Source organism: Rattus norvegicus, chromosome 13 (genome assembly GCF_036323735.1).
Source record: "Rattus norvegicus strain BN/NHsdMcwi chromosome 13, GRCr8, whole genome shotgun sequence".
NCBI lineage: Eukaryota > Metazoa > Chordata > Mammalia > Rodentia > Muridae > Rattus > Rattus norvegicus.
Genome location: NC_086031.1, coordinates 23,788,242 through 23,810,867, shown reverse-complemented (window position 1 = coordinate 23,810,867; position 22,626 = coordinate 23,788,242). Strand labels below are relative to the sequence as shown.

Genomic DNA, 22,626 nt, shown 5'->3' with positions numbered 1-22,626 from the left:
TATGGATATGTTCTGGGAAACTCCATAAGTTTAGCATAATAACAGCACTAATATACATTTCACCAGCAGTGCCAAGATAAGGCGCTGCAGAAATATTCCACTTAGCACAGGTAACACTGAGGCCATGTCTGTGCACAGGTGTGGATGTTCTGTCCCACTCAGCTAACTTTGCTTTCACTTTGTCACTGTTGCCTTTCAGGACACAAGCTCATCACTGTAGTGTGACATAATCTCATACTTGGCTATTTATTTGTTTTTCATGGCTTTAGAGTTATATACAAAATATCTTTGCCTAAGCAATCGCTTCCTATGTATTCTCTTCTAGAAATTTCAAAGTCTGGGATCTCACATTTAGATTCCTGATTCATTTGGAGCTTGTTTGTATCTCCAGATAGACTGAGAGCTAATCATCACTGGCTCATAGATGGTCCCTTTTCCCCATGTCCTCTTCCCCATGTCCCTCTTCCTCATGTCCCCCCTTGCCTTGTCCCTCTTCTCCATGTCCTCCTTCCCCTGGTTCCATTCCTCCTGTTGCCCTTCCCCATATCCTCCTTCCCCATGTCCTCCTTCCCTAGGTCCTCCTCCCAACCATTTCTTTATACCATTTCCTTCTCCAGTGTATATACTTGCTTCTTTGTCAAAGATATCTTGCTTCTATATGTTTAGTTCTTGTTTTTTATATTGTTCAGCTGATTCTGTGGTTGTTTTCTGCTTGCTAGTACCATGCTATTTATGTTGCTATAACTTTGTAGTACATTTTTTTAAATTCCCACAGTCTTGGAGTTTCTATCTTTCTGTTGTTAATTTATAGTTTTATTTTAGTGTGTTCAAGAACTACTCGAATTAATTTTCATTATTTTGTGGGCCTAATAAATGATCTCTCCTTATAATATTTATAGTAACTTAAGATTGGTAATATAAAGCATTGTTAAAGAAACTATTCTCTATATGTCTTGTAGGTCCAACTAGTTTATATAACTAGAATATTAAAATACCAAAGAAAACATTAGATGCAAAAAGACAATTAATGTGAGGAAAAAATAAACAGGATTGGGGTGTGGGGAAAGCTGTCACAGGATGGACAAGATGCAGAACTTAGAGGACATTAGAATGTAATGAAGGGTGGGGTGGGTACATGCTGCTACACTCACATGTCCAGAAAATTTGAGTAGAACATGAAGTCAGGGAAGGTATAATGGCTAGAAAAGGCATTGAAAGGGGATGAAATTGGTCCTATTGTACTATATAAATTCTTGTAGATAGTTGGACAAATATCTATTCAACCCAGATAGGGCACTACTAGCAGAACAAAGAAACTATTCCACCAATTCTAGCTTGGTGAACCAATGAGTCTACAGAAAGTACTTTTAGTGGTTTGGGTAAATCAAAGACAACTTAGTCACTGAAAAGTCCACTTCAAACCTGCAGTCTACTCCACCAGAGACAGTCTCCTACCCCCAGCAGTCACTTAGAGATTATATATCTTTGGGGAGTGGCCTTACAAATCTGCTGTTTTGTAAGCTTCCTGGGCCTTGTAAATTCTCCTAGTTTCCTAAGTCTTATGAACCTCCCTCATCCCTCCAGAAGGGCATTTCCCAAGTTAGGGGAAATCGCTACATAACATTGTGCTTCGTTGACTAATGGCCCATGTATAAGGAAAGAGACAGACATTTACACAGTTATTGGAGGAAAATCTGTATTTTATATAAATGGATAATGAGTTTTAAGAAAAAGGAGTATTTATATGTGTAATTCTTTTTTTTTCTGGAGCTGGGGACCAAACCCAGGGCCTTGTACTTGCTAGGCAAGCGCTCTACTGTTCAGTTAAATCCCCAACCCCTTATATGTATAATTATTGATAGTATGAGACTACCAAAAGCAAACAAAGAGGATGTATGGAGATGAGAGAAGACAGAGGGTTGGATCTGGATGAGAGCAGATACTGATGTCTGTTGTGTACGGTGTTATGAGTAGAAATGTTAGCACACACATTTGCTTCCCTGTATTTGTGAAGAAGTTAGAAATAGGAAATCAATAAAAAAAATTTAATTTTAGTCTTACCAGAGTTCGAAAGGGAATTTTGTTTTTCTCCTCAACCTTTCCTGTAACAATGTTATAAATGTATGTGAAAGATGACATAACAGTCATCACATAACATATCGTGAATTTATAAGCTGTGTAAAATCTCCCTAGAAGCAAGATTTTGTCCTTTGTCACCAGGGCTCAGCATACAACCGTGGAACATTCACAGATAACACCAATTCTCTAAGTCCCCTTCAGTTGCCTGGTATTCTTTTATCCTAAGAAATAAAAAGGAAAGCTAAGTGATATGGCTGAGGTTGGTCTGCACACATGCCCATATGGTACCTGGAGACTGACCTTGGGGCTACAGTAACTGACAAGGGTGCTACTGATGCCCTTTCCCATGAACATGTCCCTGTTAGTCCAGCACAAACACATTGTCAGTAAGAAGGAAGTTGTAAAAAGTATTCTCTTTGATTTGCAACAGACAGTGCTGGGAATACTCCCCACCTTTCACTGGGAAGGATCCAAACAATCCAGGAGATGTTTCCTAATCAGCCTAGCAATCATTCTGTTAGCAATGCAGGATGATTCTCAAACAACTCCTACCAGTTCAAAGCTTGTGAAAGAGCAGTAGATGCAATTGGCAGGTCTTCATAGGAAAAAGCACCTGAGGATAGTTGAGTCCTCTGTGACAGCATCAGAATGCACATCACAGACCTGTCTGTGGTTCCCAGAGACACTCTTCAGGAACAAAATCACTGCATGGGGTGGATTCTCATTTCAATTGACCAAGCTCTGTCTACATTTAAGAAAACTCCTAAACATTGTCCATTAATAGTATGTCTTCTAATTTAATCTCTGCCATAGACTGGTCCCTCAAACCTGTTTGTATTAGTTTATATTTTTATTGTTTTCTCTGTTTCCAGGATGAACTGTGGCTTTCTACATTAATTTTTGAGACACTCTCTTAGTGGACATAGAACTTGTCATTTCAGATAGACTGGCGGGCCACTTTACCCCTGGAGTTTGCCTGTCTCCTTCTTCCAAGAGCCACAATAACACCACAGTGCCCCACTTTTGCATGAGTACTAGGATCTGAAGTTAGGGCTTCATGCATGTACAACAAGCACTTTACTCACTGAACAATACATCCACCAATCATGCTTTAGGGTATATATGTCACAGAAAAAATAAAGATACGCTTGTCTCTAAATGCTTCTGAAGGATCACCACTATTCATAACACTAAAAGTGAACATGGTGCCAATCTCCGTCAGCTGATGAATGGGTAAAGAAGATGTGCTACATCAATTCAGTGGACCACTGAGGCATTTATATAGTGGAACACTACTACATCGATACAGAATAGCACAACATCAATAGAGTAGAACACTGTGGCATTGATACAGTGGGACACTATCCTGCTGTGAAGAGGAGTAGCGTACTGATTTTTGCTATATCATTGATTAACCTTGAAGTTATAAAGTAAGTGGAAGAAGCTACTCAGAAAAGGATAAATAATGCCTGATTCTGTGTACATTAATCGTTTAGAATTAGTGAATTAATTCAGGCAGGGGGTACATTAGTGCATTTTATTATCCAGAGAGTAGGGAGAGTAATATGTAAATTTTATTCCAGAGGTGATAAAATTGTTGTAAATGCCATTGTATTGTTCTACATTGTGAATATACCACATTCTCCATTATGAATATACTACAGCCCACAAAAGCACACAATCTCAATGAAAACACCTCTCCCTGATCACAGGAACTACTCAGGCCATAAAGTATTTCAGTAAAACTGCTGTTTTTCTTTCCCTGTGACTTTTCCTCTCTTAAAATTTCTCCTACATCCTAGCTTGATGAGAAAAAGGAAGAAAAGAAGGAAAGAAGGAAAGGAGAGAGAGAGAGAGAGAGAGAGAGAGAGAGAGAGAAGCCCTTTGGAGAAACAAAAGATTGGTAGTATTTGAAAGTTAAATATTCCCTAAGGCCTCTATGTAAGTCTGGTCACTGTGATGGTGGTAACTGAGATGCCATGTTGGCATTTTGAGAGATCTCAAGACCATTGCTTACATCCTCCAGAGAGCATCATGTCTCTTCATCTTTTCTGCTTCTTGGTTGATGATGAGAGCAGTGTACAGCACATTACTGTGCTAACCTTGCCCATGGTCTAAACAAATGGAATCCCCAGCCTACGACCTGAACTTCCAGACCTGTGAGTCAGAATAAACTCCCTTTACTTCATAAGTAGATTGTTAAGTCTTTCTTTATAGTGTGGCAAAGCTGATTAATCCAACTGGGAAGGGTTTTATTGTTGGTCTGGGCTTCACACTCAGAGATCAACTTGCTTCCAGCCCACTCATTTCCCCATGTGCCATTGTCCTAGTCCTGCCTGTGGGTGACTTAATAGAGGACAGGTCTAGGGGAAAACTACTTGACCACTCCTGATTCTTCAGATGTAGGTGCTAAGAAACCCCCAGAGTATGAGTAAAGGGTCCTATTACTTTGATAAGAGGAATTGTGCTGCTTACAAATGTAAAGGCTACCTCACATTCAGTTCCATAACCTGATCACCTACCCTGAAGTTGTTCATTAGCAATGCCATAGCTACCAAACCCAGGTTTTAACCACTCTTTGACTCAGTTTTGTCATCATGAGAAATGACCAAACACCTAGTTTATTGACTTGTAAGATATAAGTAGCCAAATGTATACTCTATCTCAATAAGGCCAACACTTACCAACATTGGTCTATCAGCAGGAAATCTGAGCATTTGTAGACAGCAGCATGACAGAGAAAATGGACATCACTGTGTTATTTAGGGATAGTCCTGCCTCTTTCTGCTATCTTTCTCTTTTTCGCATTTTTTCTTTTATTTATATATTCATTAATATATGTTAATTGTATAAAACACTGAATTCTATTATAACCTTTCATGCATAGATATATAGATAAATAGATGGCACTTCATTATATTTATTCTCCTATCTCTAACTATTATACTTCCTATTCCCCAATAAGTCTCCCTTCTGTGAATTCTCCCTCTCCCTCTCCCTCTCCCTGTTCCTGTCTCTCTCCCTCTTTCTCTCCCTTCCCCCTCTCCTTCTCCCTCTCTCTGAAAATGCATGGTATATTTGGAGTCTATTTCACTTCATATAATGACTTATACTTCCACACATGTTTCTGAAACAGACTTTATTACTCTTTTATTATTCTCAATATATAAACAGCATATATTTATGTATATAGCTATTTCTTCATCCATTCATCCATCAATAGATATTCAGGATGGTTTCATTTCTGGCTGTCATGAATGATGCCAATGGTAAACATGATTATCTAGGTGTTACGGGCTGACCGTGATACTTTCATGTATATACCCAAGAGTAGTATAGCTGGATCATATGGTAATTCCAATTTTAATTTTGAAGTGATGCACATACTAATTAGCATTCCCTCCAATCTTATATAATGATTCTCCTTCCCAGACCCTTCTTACTATGCACTGTTACTGTTTCATTGAAAACAATAATTCTCAGTAGGGTAGGATGTGATTTTTATTTGATATGCATTTCCATGCAGAAAAAAGAAAAAGTACTGGATATAAACACACACACACACACACACACACACACACACACACGAACACACACACACACACACGCACGCACACACACACACGTACATGTGCATGTGCACATACACACACATATTTCACACAAATGGCTTTAGTAAATAGATCCTTTGTAGACTGTAAAACTTCATGAGTCAAACCTTCATCTCACAGCAGTATCACTAAGTTCACACAACTGATTAAGCTCTGAACACTCAATGGATTTTCCAACCCAAGTGGGAAAATTTTCCTTATTGGATGTTTCTTGTTTTGATGTACAAGTTTTGAGGCCTTAGTATAGTTTAGATATCAATTCCTTATTAAGTTATTAACTGGAAAAGATTCCCTTTCATCCTGTTGCTGTTCCTTTCCTTAGTAATTATTTCTTTTGTTGCTCAGAAATTTTGTTTCCTGCATTTTTCAATTCCTTTATTACCTCTGAGCTGTTGAATTCCTGTGTATGAATCTTGTTCTTCCTTTCCCAGTGCTCACAGAATTCAGAATAAGGGGGACAGATTCCTTGGAAATGAAGTTACAGATGGTTATGAGCTGCCATGTGAGAGCAGAAAATCAAGTCCTGGTCCTCTGGAAAAGTCGCCAGCACTCTTAATCACTGAGCCATCCCTTGGTCTCTGGAACTTCAATTCTCTAGAATGGTGAGGGGTTATTTTATGTTAATGATTTAAATATACCTACAATTCATCAGAGAATCCATCCAGTACTGACTTTTTCTTCACTGGGAGACTCCAATTGCTGTTTCGTGCTCACTGCTTACAATTGATCTATTCATATACTTGTCTATAGCTTCTTGTTCAATTTCAGTGTGCTGGTGCATGAGGGTGTGCCTGTGTTTACCCTTTTCTTTCAGATTTTCCAATATTTTGGAATATAAGTGTTGAAGGACTTTGGAACTTGGGCTGAAAAAAAAATTAGTGTTCGGAGCTTAATCAGTTGGGTGAACTTAGTGATACTGCTGAGAGAAAAAAGTCTGACTTGTGAAGTGTTACGGTCTTCAAAGGACTCTGCCAAAACTGTTTGTGTGATACTTCACATTAAGAATTTGTGGTGTGAGATGCCCTTCAACAGAGGAATGGATACAGAAAATGTGGTACATCTACACAATGGAATATTACTCAGCTATCAAAAACAATGCCTTTATGAAATTCATAGACAAATGGAGGGAACTGGAAAATATCATCCTGAGTGAGGAAACCCAATCACAGAAAAACACACATGGTATGCACTCATTGATAAGTGGCTATTAGCCCAAATGCTTGAATTACTCTAGATGCATAGAACACATGAAACTCAAGACGGAGGATCAAAATGTGAATGCTTCACTCCTTCTTTAAAAGGGGAACAAGAATACACTTGGCAGGGAATAGAGAGGCAAAGATTAAAACAGACACAGAAGGAACACCCATTCAGAGCCTGCCCCACATGTGGCCCATACATATACAGCCACCCAATTAGACAAAATGGATGAAGCAAAGAAGTGCAGGCTGACAGGAGCTGGATGTAGATCTCTCCTGAGAGACACAGCCATAATACAGCAAATACAGAGGCGAATGCCAGCAGCAAACCACTGAACTGAGAATAGGACCCCTGTTGAAGGAATCAGAGAAAGAACTGGAAGAGCTTGAAGGGGCTCGAGACCCCATATGTACAACAATGTCAAGCAACCAGAGCTTCCAGGGACTAAGCCACTACCTAAAGACTATACATGGAATGACCCTGGACTCTGACCTCATAGGTAGCAATGAATATCCTAGTAAGAGCACCAGTGGATGGGAAGCCCTTGGTCCTGCTAAGACTGAACCCCCAGTGAACGTGATTGTTCGGGGGAGGGTGGCAATGGAGGGAGGATGGGGAGGGAAACACCCATAAAGAAGGGGAGGGGGAGGGATTAGGGGGATGTTTGCCCGGAAACCGGGAAAGGGAATAACATTCGAAATGTAAATAAGAAATACTCAAGTTAATAAAAAAAAAAAAAAAAGAATTTGTGGTGTGGGGTTGGGGATTTAGCTCAGTGGTAGAGCGCTTGCCTAGCAACTGCAAGGCCCTGGGTTCGGTCCCCAGCTCCGGAAAAAAAAAAAATTTGTGATGTCTGGAGCTGAAGAGTCAGCTGTGATTAAGAAAAGACCAGCATCACTGAAGCTTATAAATTTTGGTGTTTTTCCTTAGGGTCACCACACATAAACTGTTCAAGATGGAGACAATGATACACCTCATGCTTGCAGCCAAAGTTAGTAATAAAATATAAGAATCATCCAGCTGCTACTGGTTTTAAAGCTATGAAGGGGCCATGAAGAAGAACTGAGACTTAGTACTAGGAGAGACCGTGGGTGAAGAGTCAGCCTCAGTTGCAGTAGAAAGAATCATGAAAAAATTTGAGACTCAGTACCATGTGTCCAGATCAGAGTACCTTAATGGAGCCCAAGTGGCTATTGGAGAAATTTAAGTGCACTTGCAGCAGGATCCCCAGATCTTTCGGAGACACCAATAGCATGGTATAACCACCTCTAAAAGCAGAAGCTGTGAAGTGGAGCAGTCATAGCCTATGAGCAAAGCATGATGTAGCTCTCCTCCAAACAGCACTTCCTGGTTTCAGGCTCCTGACCTGCTTGCAACTCTGACACAACTCCCTTCAATGAAGAACTGTGATATTGACATGTAAGCAAAATAAACCCTTCCTTCCAGTGTTGCATATGATCATGGTGTTTCATCACAGCAATAGAAATTGTAAGACAGTAAGCTTTTAAAACATTCCCTAATGGTTGTCCGGACTCCAGTGGAATCTGTTTAACACATCTTCTTTGTTTGTAATTGTGCTGAGTCTTCCCTTTTCCTTGGCTAGTTTAGCAAAGGGCTTGTTGAAGCTGTTTATGCTTTCAAAGAACCAATTCTTTGTTTAATTGATCCTTAGTGTTTTTCTTTTGCGTTCTGTTTCATTAATTTCAGCTCTGGCCTATATTATCTCTTTATTCTACTAGCTTATGAACTGCTTTATAAAACTTTTTACAGACAGCTACAGCAGAAGAAGGAGGATATACTTAATTCCTCCCATTGATTTTTTTCATAATAAGCCATAAAGCAAATTTTAATAATACAAACATATTTAGATATCTTCTTATGTTCTTCTTTAAAATTTTTATTGGTTATTCTATTTAAATACATTTCAAATGTTATCCCAGCATTTTCCCAGTTTCCCCTCCAGAAAGCCCCTATTCCATCCCCCTCCTCCCTGCTTATATGAGGGTGCTCCAACATACAACTACCTACTCCAGTCTCACTACCCTAGCATTCCCATACACTAGAGCATCAAGCCCTCACATGACCAAGGGCCTCCCCTCCCACTGACACCAAATAAGGCCATCCTCTGCTACATATGAACCTGGAGCCATGGGTCCCTCCATGTGTATTCTTTGGTTGGTGTAGTCACTGGGAGCTCTGGGGGACCTGGTTGGTTGATAGTGTTTTTCCTATGATGTTGCAAACCCCTTCAACTCCCACAGTCCCTCCCCTAACTCCTACATCGAGGTTCCAGTGCTCAGTCCAATGATTGACTGCAAACATCACCATAAGTATCAGGAAGTCTCTGGTATAGTCTCTCAGGAGACATATATATTAGTTTCCTGTCAGCAAGCACTTGGCATCAGCAATAGTGACTGGGTTTGGTGGTTGCATATGGGATGGATCCCCAGTTGAGGCAGGCTCTGGATGGCCTTTCCTTCAGTACCTGCTCCATTCTTTGCCCCTGTATTTTCTTAAGACAGGAGAAATTCTGTGTTAGAATTTTGAGAAGGGTGGGTGGACCCACCCCACAACTAAGGGCCTTCCCTAACCTCTGGATATGATGTCTACAGGTTCTCTCTTCCCTTTGTTGAGTATTTTAGCGAACGTCATCACCCTTGGAACATGGAAGCCTCTTACTTTCCTCGCATCTGGGACTTTCTGGTGACTATCACCAGGTCCCCATCCCCCATTGTTATACACCTTTGCTCAAATTCCTGATCCTCTGTACATTTCCCCTTTAACCTCCCAACCTGATCCTGCTCCTCCTCTTTTCCTCCCATGTCCCTCCACCCTCTACCTCCTGTGATTATTTTGTCCCCCCTCTAAGTAGGACTGAAGCATCTACACTTTGGTCTTCCTTCTTCTTGAGCTTCATATGGACTGTGAATTGAATCGTGGGTATTACGAGATTTTTTTCTTAATATCCACTTTTCAGTGAGTACATACCATTATGTTCTTTTGTGATTGGGTTACTTCATTCAAGATGATATTTTCTAGTTTCATCTATTTGCCTGTGAATTTCATGAAGACATTGTTTTTAATGGCTGAATAGCACTACATTGTCTAAATGGACCATGTTTTCTGTATCTATTACTGTTGAGGGACATCTGGGGTTTTTTCCCAGCTTCTGGCTATTATAAATAAGGCTTCTATGAATACAGTGAAGCATGTGTCCTTGTTATACGTTGGAGCATCTTTTGGATGTACGCCAAGGAGTGGTATAGCTGGATACTCAGGTAGTATTAATATGTCCAATTTTCTGAAGAACCTCCAGACTGATTTCCAGAGTGGTTGTACCAGTTTGCAATCCCACCAACAATGGAGGAGTGTTCCTCTTTCTCCACATCCTCACCAGCATCTGCTGTCCCCTGAGTTTTTGATCTTAGTCATTCTTACTGCTGTGAGGTGAAATATCAGGGCTGTTTTGACTTGCATTTCCCTGACGACTAAGGATGTTGAGAATTTCTTGGCCATTTGAAATTCCTCAGTTCAGAATGGGGCCCCCAATGGAGGAGTTAGAGAAAGGATTGAAGGAGCTGAAGGAGTTTGCAAACCCACAAGAAGAACAACCAGACCAACCAAGCAGACTCCCCAGAGCTCCCAGAGACTAAACCACCATCCCAAGAGAACACAGGGATGGACCTATAGCTCCAGCTGCATATGTAGTAGAAAATGACTTTGTCGGGCATCAACGGGGGGGGGGGAGCCCTTGGTTAAATGAAGGCCTGATGCTCCAGAATAGTGGATGAGGCTAGAATGAATGGGGGACACCCTCATAGAAACAGGGGGAGGGGGGATGTGATAGTAGGTTTCTGGAGGGGAAACCTGGAAAGGGGATAACATTTGAAATGTAAAGTTTAAAATATTCAATTAAAAAAAAAGGAAAAAAGATTCCTCAGTTGAGAATTCTTTGTTTAGCTCTGTTTCTCCTTTTAATTTATTTTTATTTTTAATTGGTATTTTATGTATTTACATTTCAAATGTTATCCTCTTTCCCAGTTCCACCCATCCCCATCCTCCCACTCCTGCTTCTATGAGGATGCCTCTCCTCCCACCTACCCACTCCCACCTCACCACCCTGGTGTTCCCTTACACTGGGGAATTGAACCTCCAAAGAGTGGGTAGTCTTGTCTAATTCCTGATTATAGTAGGATTGCTTCAAGTTTCTCTCCATTTAGTTTGATGTTAGTTACTGATTTGTGGTATATTGTATTTACCATGTATGGGCCTTGAATTCCTATTCCTTTCAAGTCTTTTAACATGAAGGGGTGTTGAATTTTGTCAAATGCTTTTTCAGCATTTAATGAGATGCCTAATGAGATGATCATATGGTTTTTTCCCTTAGAGTTTGTTTATATAGTGGATTACATTGATGAATTTCCATTTATTGAACCATCCATGCATTGATGAGATGAAACCCTACTTGATCATGTTAAATGATCATTTTGATGTGCTCTTGGATTGAGTTTGTGAGAATTTATTGAGTATTTGTGCAACAATATTCATAAGGGAAATTGGTCTGAAGTACTCTTTGTTGGGTCTTTGTGTAGTTTTGGTATCAGTGTAACTGTGAATTCATAGAATGAATTGGGTAGTGTTCCTTCTGTTTCTACGTTGTGCAATAGGTTGAAGACCTGATTCTATTAGGTCTTCTTTGAAGATCTGATAGAATTCTGTACTAAAACTATCTGGTCCTGGGCTTCTTCTTTTTTTTTTTTTTTGGTTGGGAAACTTTTACTGACTGCTTCTGTTTCATTAGGAGTTATGAGATGGTTTAGATAGTTTATCTGATCCTGATTTAACATTTGTACCTGGTGTCTATGTAGAAAATCATCCATTTCATCAAAATTGTTTAGTCTTGTTGAGTATAGGCCTTTGGAGTAGGATCTGATTATTATCTCAATTTCTTCAGTTTCTGTTGTTATGTCTCCCTTTTCATTTCTGATTTTGTTAATCCGGATGCTATCTCTGTGCCCTCTGGTTAATCTGGCTAAGGGTTTCTGTATCTTGTTAATTTTCTCAAAGAATGAGTTCCTAATTTTGTTGATTTTTTTTGTATAGTTCTCTTTGTTTCTTCTTCGTTTATTTCAGTCCTCAGTTTGACAGTTTCCTGCCTTATACTCCTCTTGGGTGTATTTGCTTCTTTTTGTTCTAAAGCTTTCAGATGTGCTGTTAAATTGCTAATGTATTCTCTCTCTCTCTCTCTCTCTCTCTCTCTCTCTCTCTCTCTCTCTCTCTCTCTCGATCTTGCTCTCACTCTCTCTCTCTAACCCCCTCTAGACTTGCTTTCATTGTATCCCATAAGTTTGGGTAAGCTGTTCCTTCATTCTCATTAAATTCTAAAACTTCTTTAATTTCTTTCATTTCTTCCTTGACCAAATTATCATGGAGTAGAAAGTTGTTCAGCATCCATGTGTATGTGAACTTTCTGTTGTTTTTGTTGTGATTGAAGACAGCTTTATTCACTGATGATCTGATAGGATGCATGGGATTATTTCAATCTTCTGGTATCTGTTGAGGCCTGTTTGTGACTAATTATATGGTCAACTGTGGAGAAGTTACAATGAGATGCTGAGAAGAATGTATATTCTTTTATTTTAGGGTGAAATGTTTTCAAGATATCTGTTTAATCCATTGGGCTCATAACTTCTGTTACTTTCACTATGTCTCTGTTTAGTTTCTGTTTCCATGATCTGTTCATTGAGGAGAGTAGGGTGTTGAAGTCTCCCACTATTATTGTGTGAGGCTCAATGTGCACTTTGACCTTTAGCAAAGTTTCTATTATGAATGTGGGTGTCCTAGCATTTGGTACATAGATATTCAGAATTGAGAGTTTATCTTGGTAAATTTTTCCATTGATGAGTATAAAATGTTCTTTCTCACTTTTTTTGATATTTTCATTGAAAGTAGATTTTATTCAATATTAGAATGGCTAGTCCAGCTTGTTTCTTGGGATCATTTGCTTGGAAAACTTTTTCCAGTCTTTAATTCTGAGGTAGTGTCTGCCTTTGTCACTGATGTGTGTTTCTTGTATGCAGCAAAATGCTGGGTCCGGTTTCTGTATCCAGTCTGTTAGTCTATGTTTTTTTAATGGAGAATTGAGTACATTAATGTTAAGAGATATTAAGAACCAGTTCCTATTACTTTTGTTGTTATAAGTAGAGGAATTAAGTGTGTGTGGCTTTCTTCTTTTGCATTTGTTAAATGAAGCTTACTTACTTCCTTGCTTTTTTTAGGGTGTCATTTACCTCCTTGCATTGGAGTTTTCCATACATTATCCTTTGTAGGGATATATCTATGGAAATATATTTTTTAAATTTGTTTTCTTCAGGGAATACCTTGGTTTTACAATATGTATTAATTGAGAGTTTTGTGGGGTATATTAACCTCAGCCTGCATTTCTGTTCTCTTAGAATATGTATGATGTCTGACAAAGATCTTCCTACTTTTAGAGTCTCTGTTGAGAAGACTGTGTAATTCTTTTAAGTCTGCCTTTATATCTTATTTGACCTTCTTCCCTTACTGTTTTTAATATTCTTCCTTGGTTTTATGCATTTTGTGTTTTGACTATTAAGTGATGAAAGGAATTTCTTTCCTAATATCTCTTGGGAGTTCTGTAGGCTTCTTGTATGTTTATAGTCATCTCTTTCTTTACGTTAAGGAAGTTTTCATCTATAATTTGTTGAAGATGTTTAGTGGCCTTTAGAGTTGGGAGTCTTCACTGTCTTAGTAAATCTTAGGTTTGGTCTTTTCACTGTGTCCTGGATTTCCTGGATGTTTTGGGTTAAGAGCCTTTTGCATTTTGCATTTTATTTGACTGTTGTGGCAATGTTTTCTGTGGTATCTTCTACACCTGAGATTCTCTCTTCTAACTCTTATATCCTGTTGGTGATGCTTGCATCTATGACTCCTGATTTCTTTCCTAGATTTTCTATCTCCAGGATTGTCTCCCTTTGTGATTTCTTTATTGTGTCCATTTCCGTTTTTAGATCCTGGATGGTTTTGTTCAATTCCTTCACCTGTTTGGTTGTGGTTTTCTGTCCTTTTTTAAAAGGACTTAGTTTTCTTTTTAAGGGGTTTTATCTGTATATCTGTGTTCTCCTGTATTTATTTAAGGGAGTTATTTATGTCCTTCTTAAAGTCCTCTATCTTCATCATGAAATATGACTTTAAATCAGAATCTTTCTTTTAAGGTGTTTTGTGCTATCCATGACTTGCTGAGGTGGGAAAACTGGGTTCTGATGATGCCAAGTACCTTTGGTTTCCGTTGCTTATGTTCTTCTGCTTGTCTCTCAATATCTGGTTATCTCTGGTGTTAGCTGCTTTTGCTGTCTCTGACTGTAGCTTGTCCCACCGGTGAGCCAGTAAGCCTGTGGTCTTAAGTGTGTCAGCACTCCTGGGAGACAAACTCTCTCATAGCTGTACTGTGGTGTGAATAGCTGTGGCACAGGTTCAGCCCTGGAAAACAGATGGAAACTAGAAGCAACTTCTTATGTTCTAATGGTGAAATAAAACTGGAAATCAGCAGCAAGGTAAAACTACAGAAAATACAGAAACATATAAATATTAAGTAAAACATTCTTGAACAATTAGTGCATTGCCAAATAATTCAAGAGGGATATTAATCAAATGAAATCCTATAATCAAATGAAAATTGATTCACCACATATTAACTTCTGTAAAACGCAATAGTTGTTTTAAGAGGAATGTTTAGTGCTATTAATATATATAATTTAAATAATCAGTGATATCTCAGATAAATAACTTAATGATACACATCGATGTTCTCCCATTAGTTCTTTAATGTGTTTGACTCTGACAGTAACAGGAAAATAAGAAAGGTATTTTGTATTGACAGCTAAGATAAATTATTGTGCCAGACAAAAAAATGATCACTTGTCTCCTTCCTTTCATATAAAGCATTAGAAAGCTGGCATTCAAATGAAGCTCTTTGTTTCAATTGTTCTTCTCATTACTATAATGTCAATTAAAAAAAGATAAGTAATTTTCTCATATTCTTTGAGCAACAGAAAAGTCCAAGGTAACTAGCTTTAAGAGGCTTAGAAAGTAAGTGTGGCAAGATACAGAATCATGAAAAGGAAAAAAGCCCAAGCAAACAAACAATAACAATAAAAGGTATTTTCCACAATATTTGTTATCATTCTGGACTACAATTAGAATTATTTTTCTCTTCTCATGGAGTAATTGATAGACAAATTGACATAAATAATTTTCACAAGAAAAATACCTAATGTAAGCTTTGTGTTTGGCATCTGAGGTGTTCTTTAAAGGCAATTCAGTGGTCTATAATAAGGTAATTGGGGGTGCCATACATAAGAATATGGTTGTCAGGAGTGTAACAAGGTTAAAAATTTAAAGTAGTATCATTACTATTGGAAAAGTGCCTATGTGCATTTCAAATGAGTCATCAACTGACAGTGTTTAAAAAAACATCAATTATGTGACTTGTGGGAAAAGGAAGTGCAGTGGTAGGATGTGAAGCAAGCCAGCCTTTTCTCACAAATTTGCATACCTAAAAAATCTTACCTGGTTATGAAATCTAAAATACAACTGAAATGGCCAGCCAGCAGTGTTAAGAGGAGAGGTATAAATTCCAGATTTCAGGATCAGCCACACACAGACTCATATCCTTTCTGCCCACTTCTGCCTTCAGAAAGACAAGTAAGTGCTTTCAGCTACTATGGTTGAACAATAGGAACTATCCTTGTGAAAAACTATGATGTGTTTTATATCATGTGTATGTGACATTTTACCCGATTGCACTTTTCTTGATCTGCCAAAGAAAACTTAAATGCCTTCACTTAATTTATTATTTACCTAAGTAATTTATTTTCAGTTAAACATATGTAACTTCCAAAGCATGTAGAAATTGTGTCTGGCAACTGCAGAATCTTAAAGGAAAAGTTGATAGGTGATTTTGGACACCTAGCTGCCTGCAAACCTCAGAAATCTTTATCTAAGAATTCATTTTAAACCTTTCTACCCAAACCTAACACAGTTGGTGAGGAAGGAAAGATAAAAGGATTATGTATTAGCTGCTTGCAAAGCATTAAAGACACTGACTTCTTACCTTCTAGTTGGAGGTGTACATTGCAGAAGGCTTTAAAAAAGTAATAATAAATTTGTTTGCCAGAAACTGATGAAAGAGGTTTGTCATTTTCTTATGAACTGATAATTACTGAGTGATGCTTTATTTAGTGAAGTCATCCTAACCTTTGTGCTGGATTTATGCTGTTCTAGGACTTTAAGGTCACACAAAGCCATCATGCATTTGTTTGCTAAAGCGACTACTCAATTCACACTTGAGCTGTACAGGCAGCTCAGAGACTCAGAGGACAACATCTTCTATTCCCCTCTCAGCATAATGACAGCATTAGCAATGCTCCAGCTCGGAGCCAAGGGAAACACTGAAAAACAAATTGAGAAGGTAGGTCTAAGCTTCATTTTGTTGGTCAGTTTGAACTTGTCTCTCCAGCACTCTATCAGTGTACAGGTAAATGACAATAAACCCTGATCCCTGGGATGAAGAACAAGATACTGAGTAGGCATTGCCATGACTGTGGACATGGGACTATGGGAGGGACACACCCTTCCCAACCACCATCCAGGTGCTTCTTGATATCCACTGGGTTCTAGGCTAGGATAACAGCTTTCAAGTGTCCAACAGCAAGAAATTTTCTTAAACTATACAGACTATTGATGCAAGCAATGGATTCGCTCAGATGTGAAGAATGCAAACTGAGGTGTTCCCCAAGCCCTGAGTAGAATGGCGTCTACTTATGCAACTGGTGATAGATCACTTTTATGTTGTTTTTTACAAACTCTTGTACAAATGTTTAGAGTATATTTTTTCCAAATTGTTTAATCTTTGCCTTTATTTTTCAGGGTTTTTTATTTCTGTCTTTGTTTCCTTGATTTAGACAGAACTTTAAGTAAACTTTTGTTGGACTTAATGTCTCTTCCAGGCTCTACAACTCAGTGAAACCACAAAAAAGCCAAAAGAAAAATCTGCGGACTCTCATGTAAGTACAGGGTACCTCATGCCTAGAAGAGCTTCAGATTTTTAACAGCAGTATAACTGAAAGTTAATATTCTACATTTTAAAATGTCAATCTTTAGGGGAATTTTTAAACGAAAGACATTTGGATGTGGATTCGTGTCATGCTCCTTTCTAATAGTCATTGTGTTCATTAACTACAGAAGAAAGTCAGTACTGGATGGAGAGGGGGATGGCCTAGATAAAGCTCTAGCTGAGCCCCACACACATGGGGAGCATGAGCAATGCTCGGCCCTGAAGCACTGGGACTGAATTCTAGTTAGTTAAAGTAGTAAGGACTGTGATTCAACAAATACAAACACTTACAAAAACATCTGGCTTGCTAAAATAAGAAACCATATGAATGTTAGACAACATCACTGCAAGTCAACAGTATTTTTCATTATCACAATAATGTTACTAAAACAATTTTATCTTAATTCAACAATTTGATTAAGAGAAATAACATATTCACATACTAAGAGAAATGAGCACATCTTGAAAATGACTGTTATCACACCTCTATGTGTTTAGTGCCTTAACCATGCTACCTTCTGTTAATTTATGGTCACAATTTGGCTTTGTAACATCTATGAAGAGACCATAAATTAACAGAAGCTTTTTGTTTTTAACTAGACTACTCAGACCGATATTGCTGACAGGCCTTAGATAAATCATGAGTATTTGCTCTCTTATAGGCACACAATTTCCACCATAAGAGAAGAATTATAAATCACAGTCAACTTCTCTTAGACAATAAGGAGATAGATACAGATGATATAGATATGATATAGATAGATAGATATAGATCAGGGCTGCATATAATAATACATTTTAAATATGCAAACATAGCATAACCATATATTGGTGATTGTTAGACAAGACATATGATCTATACCTTTGAAGAACTGAAGCCAAAACAACCCAAAAATACTGTATACTTAGTTCAAAAAACAGCATTTCTGGAAGAATTTGAATGTAGACTAGGGAAGCTAAAGATAAAATATAACAGATATCAGAAAATGTTCAAAATGTTTATCTTTGAGATTACAAGTGTTTGGATATTTATTTTATGGGTATAGTATTTACATTAGCAAAATAGTTTCATGAACACATATTTGACATTGAAGGATGAAGAAAATGTCCATGAACAATTTCGAAAGATTATGAATCAATTAAACAAATCCAATGGTGCTTATGACCTGAAGTCTCCCAACAGTATCTATGGAGCAAAGGGTTTCCCATTTCTCCAGGTAAGTTGCACCTGGTTCCGCATCCCTTTCATCTGGATCCTAGGTCCTACATATATGAATGAGCATACGTAAAAGTAAGGCCAGGCAGTTTCAGATAGGCAGAACTTGTTCAGGGAGCACCAATTCAAACCCAGAGTTTAGTCAAAACTCTAACCCAGTGGATTGTCCAAGAGACTAGTGATTTATGTGTGATGCGTAGAGAATGTCGGTCACCAGAACTTGTCGTGAGATGTTAGTTTCTGACTTATAACAGAAATTACTGCAGAAGATGTACTGCAAATGGGGTGTTTCTAGTATGGGCAGGTTTGGGGAGATCCTGGACAGAACATGGGAGGTAGCACATAATGTAGCATTTCCTCCATTGAGCACATGATCAAAGGAGAATTGCAATGGTTGAACTTAATGGTAGGATAGCTCATGAGTCAATCACCTCTCTCAGCACATTTACTATGAAATTTGCAAGTCAGTACATCTTTTCCACCTTCTATCTGCCAGATGCTATATTGGTGTAAGGTTAACTTCAGTGACAATCTTACACTGCCCTTCACGGTGCTCCCATATTGCCTACATATTACCTGAGTTAAAAAAAAAGTCTGTGTGTTCTTATATTAACAGTTGCCATCAAGTTCAGCAGTCAGATTATAGTATCACCATGAATAATAAAATTTGAGTGATATCTGAGTTGTCCTTAATTCTTTTTGATTCCTTCACATCTCAAAGACGTTTATGGAAGACATTAAGAAATATTACCAAGCTAATGTGGAATCCCTTGATTTTGCACATGCTGCAGAAGAAAGCCAAAAGAAGATTAATTCCTGGGTAGAAAACAAAACAAATGGTATTGTATGGGAGGGTCACTGAAGGAAACTCCAGAAATTATGGAATGGTCTCCATAAATATTAAGTGAATCAAGGGGAAGTATGGAAAAGTTAGCAGAAAGCCAATGTGTGGGAATGATACAGAAGATGTGGTTACTTACAGCTAATTTATTGGTATCTTTGAAAATCTGAAGCCTCCACACAAACATTCTTTCATAACTTATCAAATTCTTTAAGTTGCAGGCAATTCTGAGAAACTAAGTGTAAATGTTAGTGAAAGCCCCATTCTCTTTTGCCAGTTAGAAAAGCAAGGCAGTGCTTGTCACAGCTGGCTCTCAGAACATTATCTCAAACATGACCTTTGGAAAGAAATTATCATATTGTCTTTTCCACCTTGCACAGAGACCTTTGTAGATACATAGCTCATATATCACCCCTGTTTATAGACCAAGCTGGAGCAACCCAATATGAAAGCTAACAAAAGGACACAGCAGGAGTTCTGTCTGACATTACCAGGAATGTGCTTCAGACTATAGAATTCATTTCATTTGTGCAAAGAAACAAATCATGCCTTGGGTAGAAGGTCAGAAGAGGTAGAAAAAGAGTTAACTTGACAGTGCAGATCTAAACAGTGTTTCAATAGTCATTATGTGTTGGCCATAAAGACCCAGACAGAAAGCATGACAGACTTTTCTATAACAAGAACTGACGTGTCCATCCAAGGTACACCTCAAGGCACATTGCGAAAGGCTACATCCTATTAACAAGTCAACAGGGGTTGGGGATTTAGCTCAGTGGTAGAGTGCTTGCCTAGGAAGTGCAAGGCCCTGGGTTCGGTCCCCAGCTCCGAAAAAAAAAGAACCAAAAAAAAAAAAAAAGAGTGAAACAAGTCAACAACTTCTTCATGCCATGATGTGGGTAAACAGTGATAAGTGATCAATGGTGAACTCTTGTAAAGCATCCTCTAGAAAAGCTCCTTGTACTGATATAGACCATTTGTTCTTTCCCTTGAAGGAAAAATCAAAGACTTGTTTCCTAGGGGGAGCCTGAACAGTAGCACTATCCTGGTTCTGGTGAATGCAGTGTATTTCAAAGGACAATGGAATCACAAATTTGATGAACAGCGTACCAGAGAAGACAAGTTTTGGCTGAACAAGGTACTGTTGGCAGTTTATTTACATAATGCCATTTGGTGATGCATGGATAATTTAGCTCCAATATAAGTGATGCCACGGAAAGTCCAAAATGAAAAATGCCATGTGTTTTATTTTTGTAACTTTTCTTATCCAAGAATAACTAAAAAAAAAAAACTTTTATCTGGACTTCACAATCAGGTTTATCTCTTCCAAGGATGTTGATGTGTTTTATATCTCTATAATATCGTCTATGCTGTCCTATGTCACCCATGCTGTGTGTTTGACATGCTGATTTGTTGTAGAATACAAGTAAACCTGTCCAGATGATGAGGCAAACAAACGAGTTTAACTTCATCTTTCTGGAGGATGTGCAGGCCAAGATGGTGGAAATACCATACAAAGGCAAGGAGCTAAGTATGTTCATCCTGCTGCCAATGGAAATTGATGGTCTGAAGAAGGTAAAGTTTCTGTGTTTTTTCTTCCATTATGTGATTCTTCCTAATGGAGCAAATTCAACCAAGACACTAAGGCATATCGTTAAACATGACAATAATGAAAAATTGAAAGGGAAATATTGTGTTTCATCCTGTGGTATAAGTATTTTATACAGAGGCTGAACCACACTGCATGCCTGTTAATTATTAATTAAGCAGAGTTATGAAATTAAATACCAACATGATGCCACAAATACGGAAATAGCCAAACTTGTTGAAAGAAATATATACCAAAGTAGAAAGTATTTATAAATATTTTTCAATGAAAAAGGAAAACCTGGGCATTACATGATAACTGTAAAATGTAATACTATGCACAGGAATATACAAATAAATATCTATTAAAAATAATATAGGGGGTGGGAAGCATAAACAGTACTGTATAAAGTTTATTCTGTACAAAACAATGATTCTGGTTTTTGGATATTGGAAATAAAATCTAACTTGAAATTATCTAAATGAATAATATCTAAACCAACAAATCAGTATGTGCTTATTGCTAAAAATTAACGTTTTACTGCAATTCATTGTTCATGTAAGTTATAGTCTTTCAGTTAATCATGGCAATCTCTTCTTTCTACTTTTATAGCTTGAAGAAAAACTAAGTGCTGACACGTTGCTAGCGTGGACAAGCCCAAAGAACATGCGGATGACGCAGTTGAATTTATCTTTGCCTCGGTTCAAAGTGCAAGAGAAGTATGACCTCCCAGGTCCATTGGAGCACATGGGGATGGTCGATGCTTTCAATCCACAGAAGGCTGATTTCTCTGGCATGAGCAGCACTAAAGGTCTAGTGGTGTCTAAAGTTTTACACAAATCCTTTTTGGAGGTAAATGAAGAGGGAGCTGAAGCTGCTGCTGCCACAGGGGTGGAAACCCGCATACTATCTGCACCAAGGACCACAGAATTTACTTGTAATCGCCCTTTCATAGTCTTCATAAAGCCAAACAACACCAACAGCATCCTCTTCTTTGGAAGAGTATCTTCCCCTTAAGGGTGGTGGCTCTGCCACGTATCCAGAAAAGTTAACAACCTTGCTGTAGGTAATTGAGGCTGGGAACAGTTTTGCTTGCCTCCTTTCCTGTCCCATCTCAGACTGCATTAGTTGAGGCAGGATAGCTCTACTATCTCTATTTTCTCCTTTCTTCTCTATATGTATATACAAACCTGGTTTCTGTCTGTAACCCTTCTCTGGGAAAAAATGGTCAACAAAAATTGGGATATTTTAATATAGTTTCTTTTAATCTAACATGTATCTGTCAACTGCGTTAAGTGAAGTAGAGTAAACCATACCCTCTTTTTAAATTGATTAGCATAAAAATATACATTCCTTTAGGAGAAACCTGGAAACTGCATAAGCTTTTACATGTTGTGATGTTACAAAATACATTTTCAATAAAATGATAATCTTTCCAACTTATTCATTACTTTATAATCTTTTCAACTACAAGACATCAATCTTTCAGGATTGGAATATGGAGGAACTGCTAAAAGCAAACTCACATATGCTGAATATGGGATACTGTGCAAATACATTTCTAACTATGTTTTCTTTTTTTAACAGCAGGAAAATTTTGTGGATTTACAACTTATATATTGTAGTACCAGGGAACCAACTCAAAACCTATTGTATACCAGATTAAGTTCTCTACCACCAAGGGAAGCCTCAAGCCCTAAAACAATTTTAAATACTACAATGTGAAGGAACAATTTCATCAAAGATGAACAAAATAGAAACATTAATATTAATATGATTTTTTATATCTGCAGCCTTGGTGAGAGATCCCTAGAGAGCTGTGTTGTCCAATGCAATAATCATTAGAAAGCTGCCATCCCAAGTAAATTAAATGAACACACCTTAAGCTAATTAGTCTACTTTCTTCTCTCTACCTGATGGGGCTAACCTCTGCTTTCTTGGACCATGGGATTTTCAAAA

The 22,626-nt window shown here is 38.1% G+C and overlaps 1 protein-coding gene across 2 annotated transcripts; it reads left to right on the top strand.

The window, feature by feature from the left end:
• The first annotated feature begins 15,569 nt into the window (after positions 1-15,569).
• On the top strand, positions 15,570-22,110 carry Serpinb3 (serpin family B member 3). 2 transcript variants are annotated; one of them, NM_001395733.1, is made up of 8 exons: positions 15,570-15,614; positions 16,194-16,380; positions 16,919-16,975; positions 18,120-18,242; positions 18,963-19,080; positions 20,075-20,217; positions 20,499-20,654; positions 21,280-22,110. In NM_001395733.1, the coding sequence occupies exons 2-8, from the start codon at positions 16,219-16,221 to the stop codon at positions 21,682-21,684; spliced, it is 1,164 nt and encodes a 387-aa protein (NP_001382662.1). In that variant the 5' UTR covers positions 15,570-15,614; positions 16,194-16,218; the 3' UTR covers positions 21,685-22,110. The 2 variants fall into 2 exon arrangements, with proteins under 2 accessions (NP_001382662.1, XP_006249693.1); XM_006249631.4 differs by lacking the exon at positions 15,570-15,614 and having other exon boundaries at positions 16,148-16,380.
• The last annotated feature ends 516 nt before the right edge of the window (positions 22,111-22,626 follow it).

Excerpts from the sequence above, each read along its gene's own strand:
- Serpinb3 (NM_001395733.1), top strand. The coding sequence starts at position 16,219 with ATGCATTTGTTTGCTAAAGCGACTACTCAATTCACACTTGAGCTGTAC. Across the intron at positions 19,081-20,074 it reads GGTAGAAAACAAAACAAATG|GAAAAATCAAAGACTTGTTT; the intron begins GTATTGTATGGG and ends TTTCCCTTGAAG. Across the intron at positions 20,218-20,498 it reads ACAAGTTTTGGCTGAACAAG|AATACAAGTAAACCTGTCCA; the intron begins GTACTGTTGGCA and ends GATTTGTTGTAG.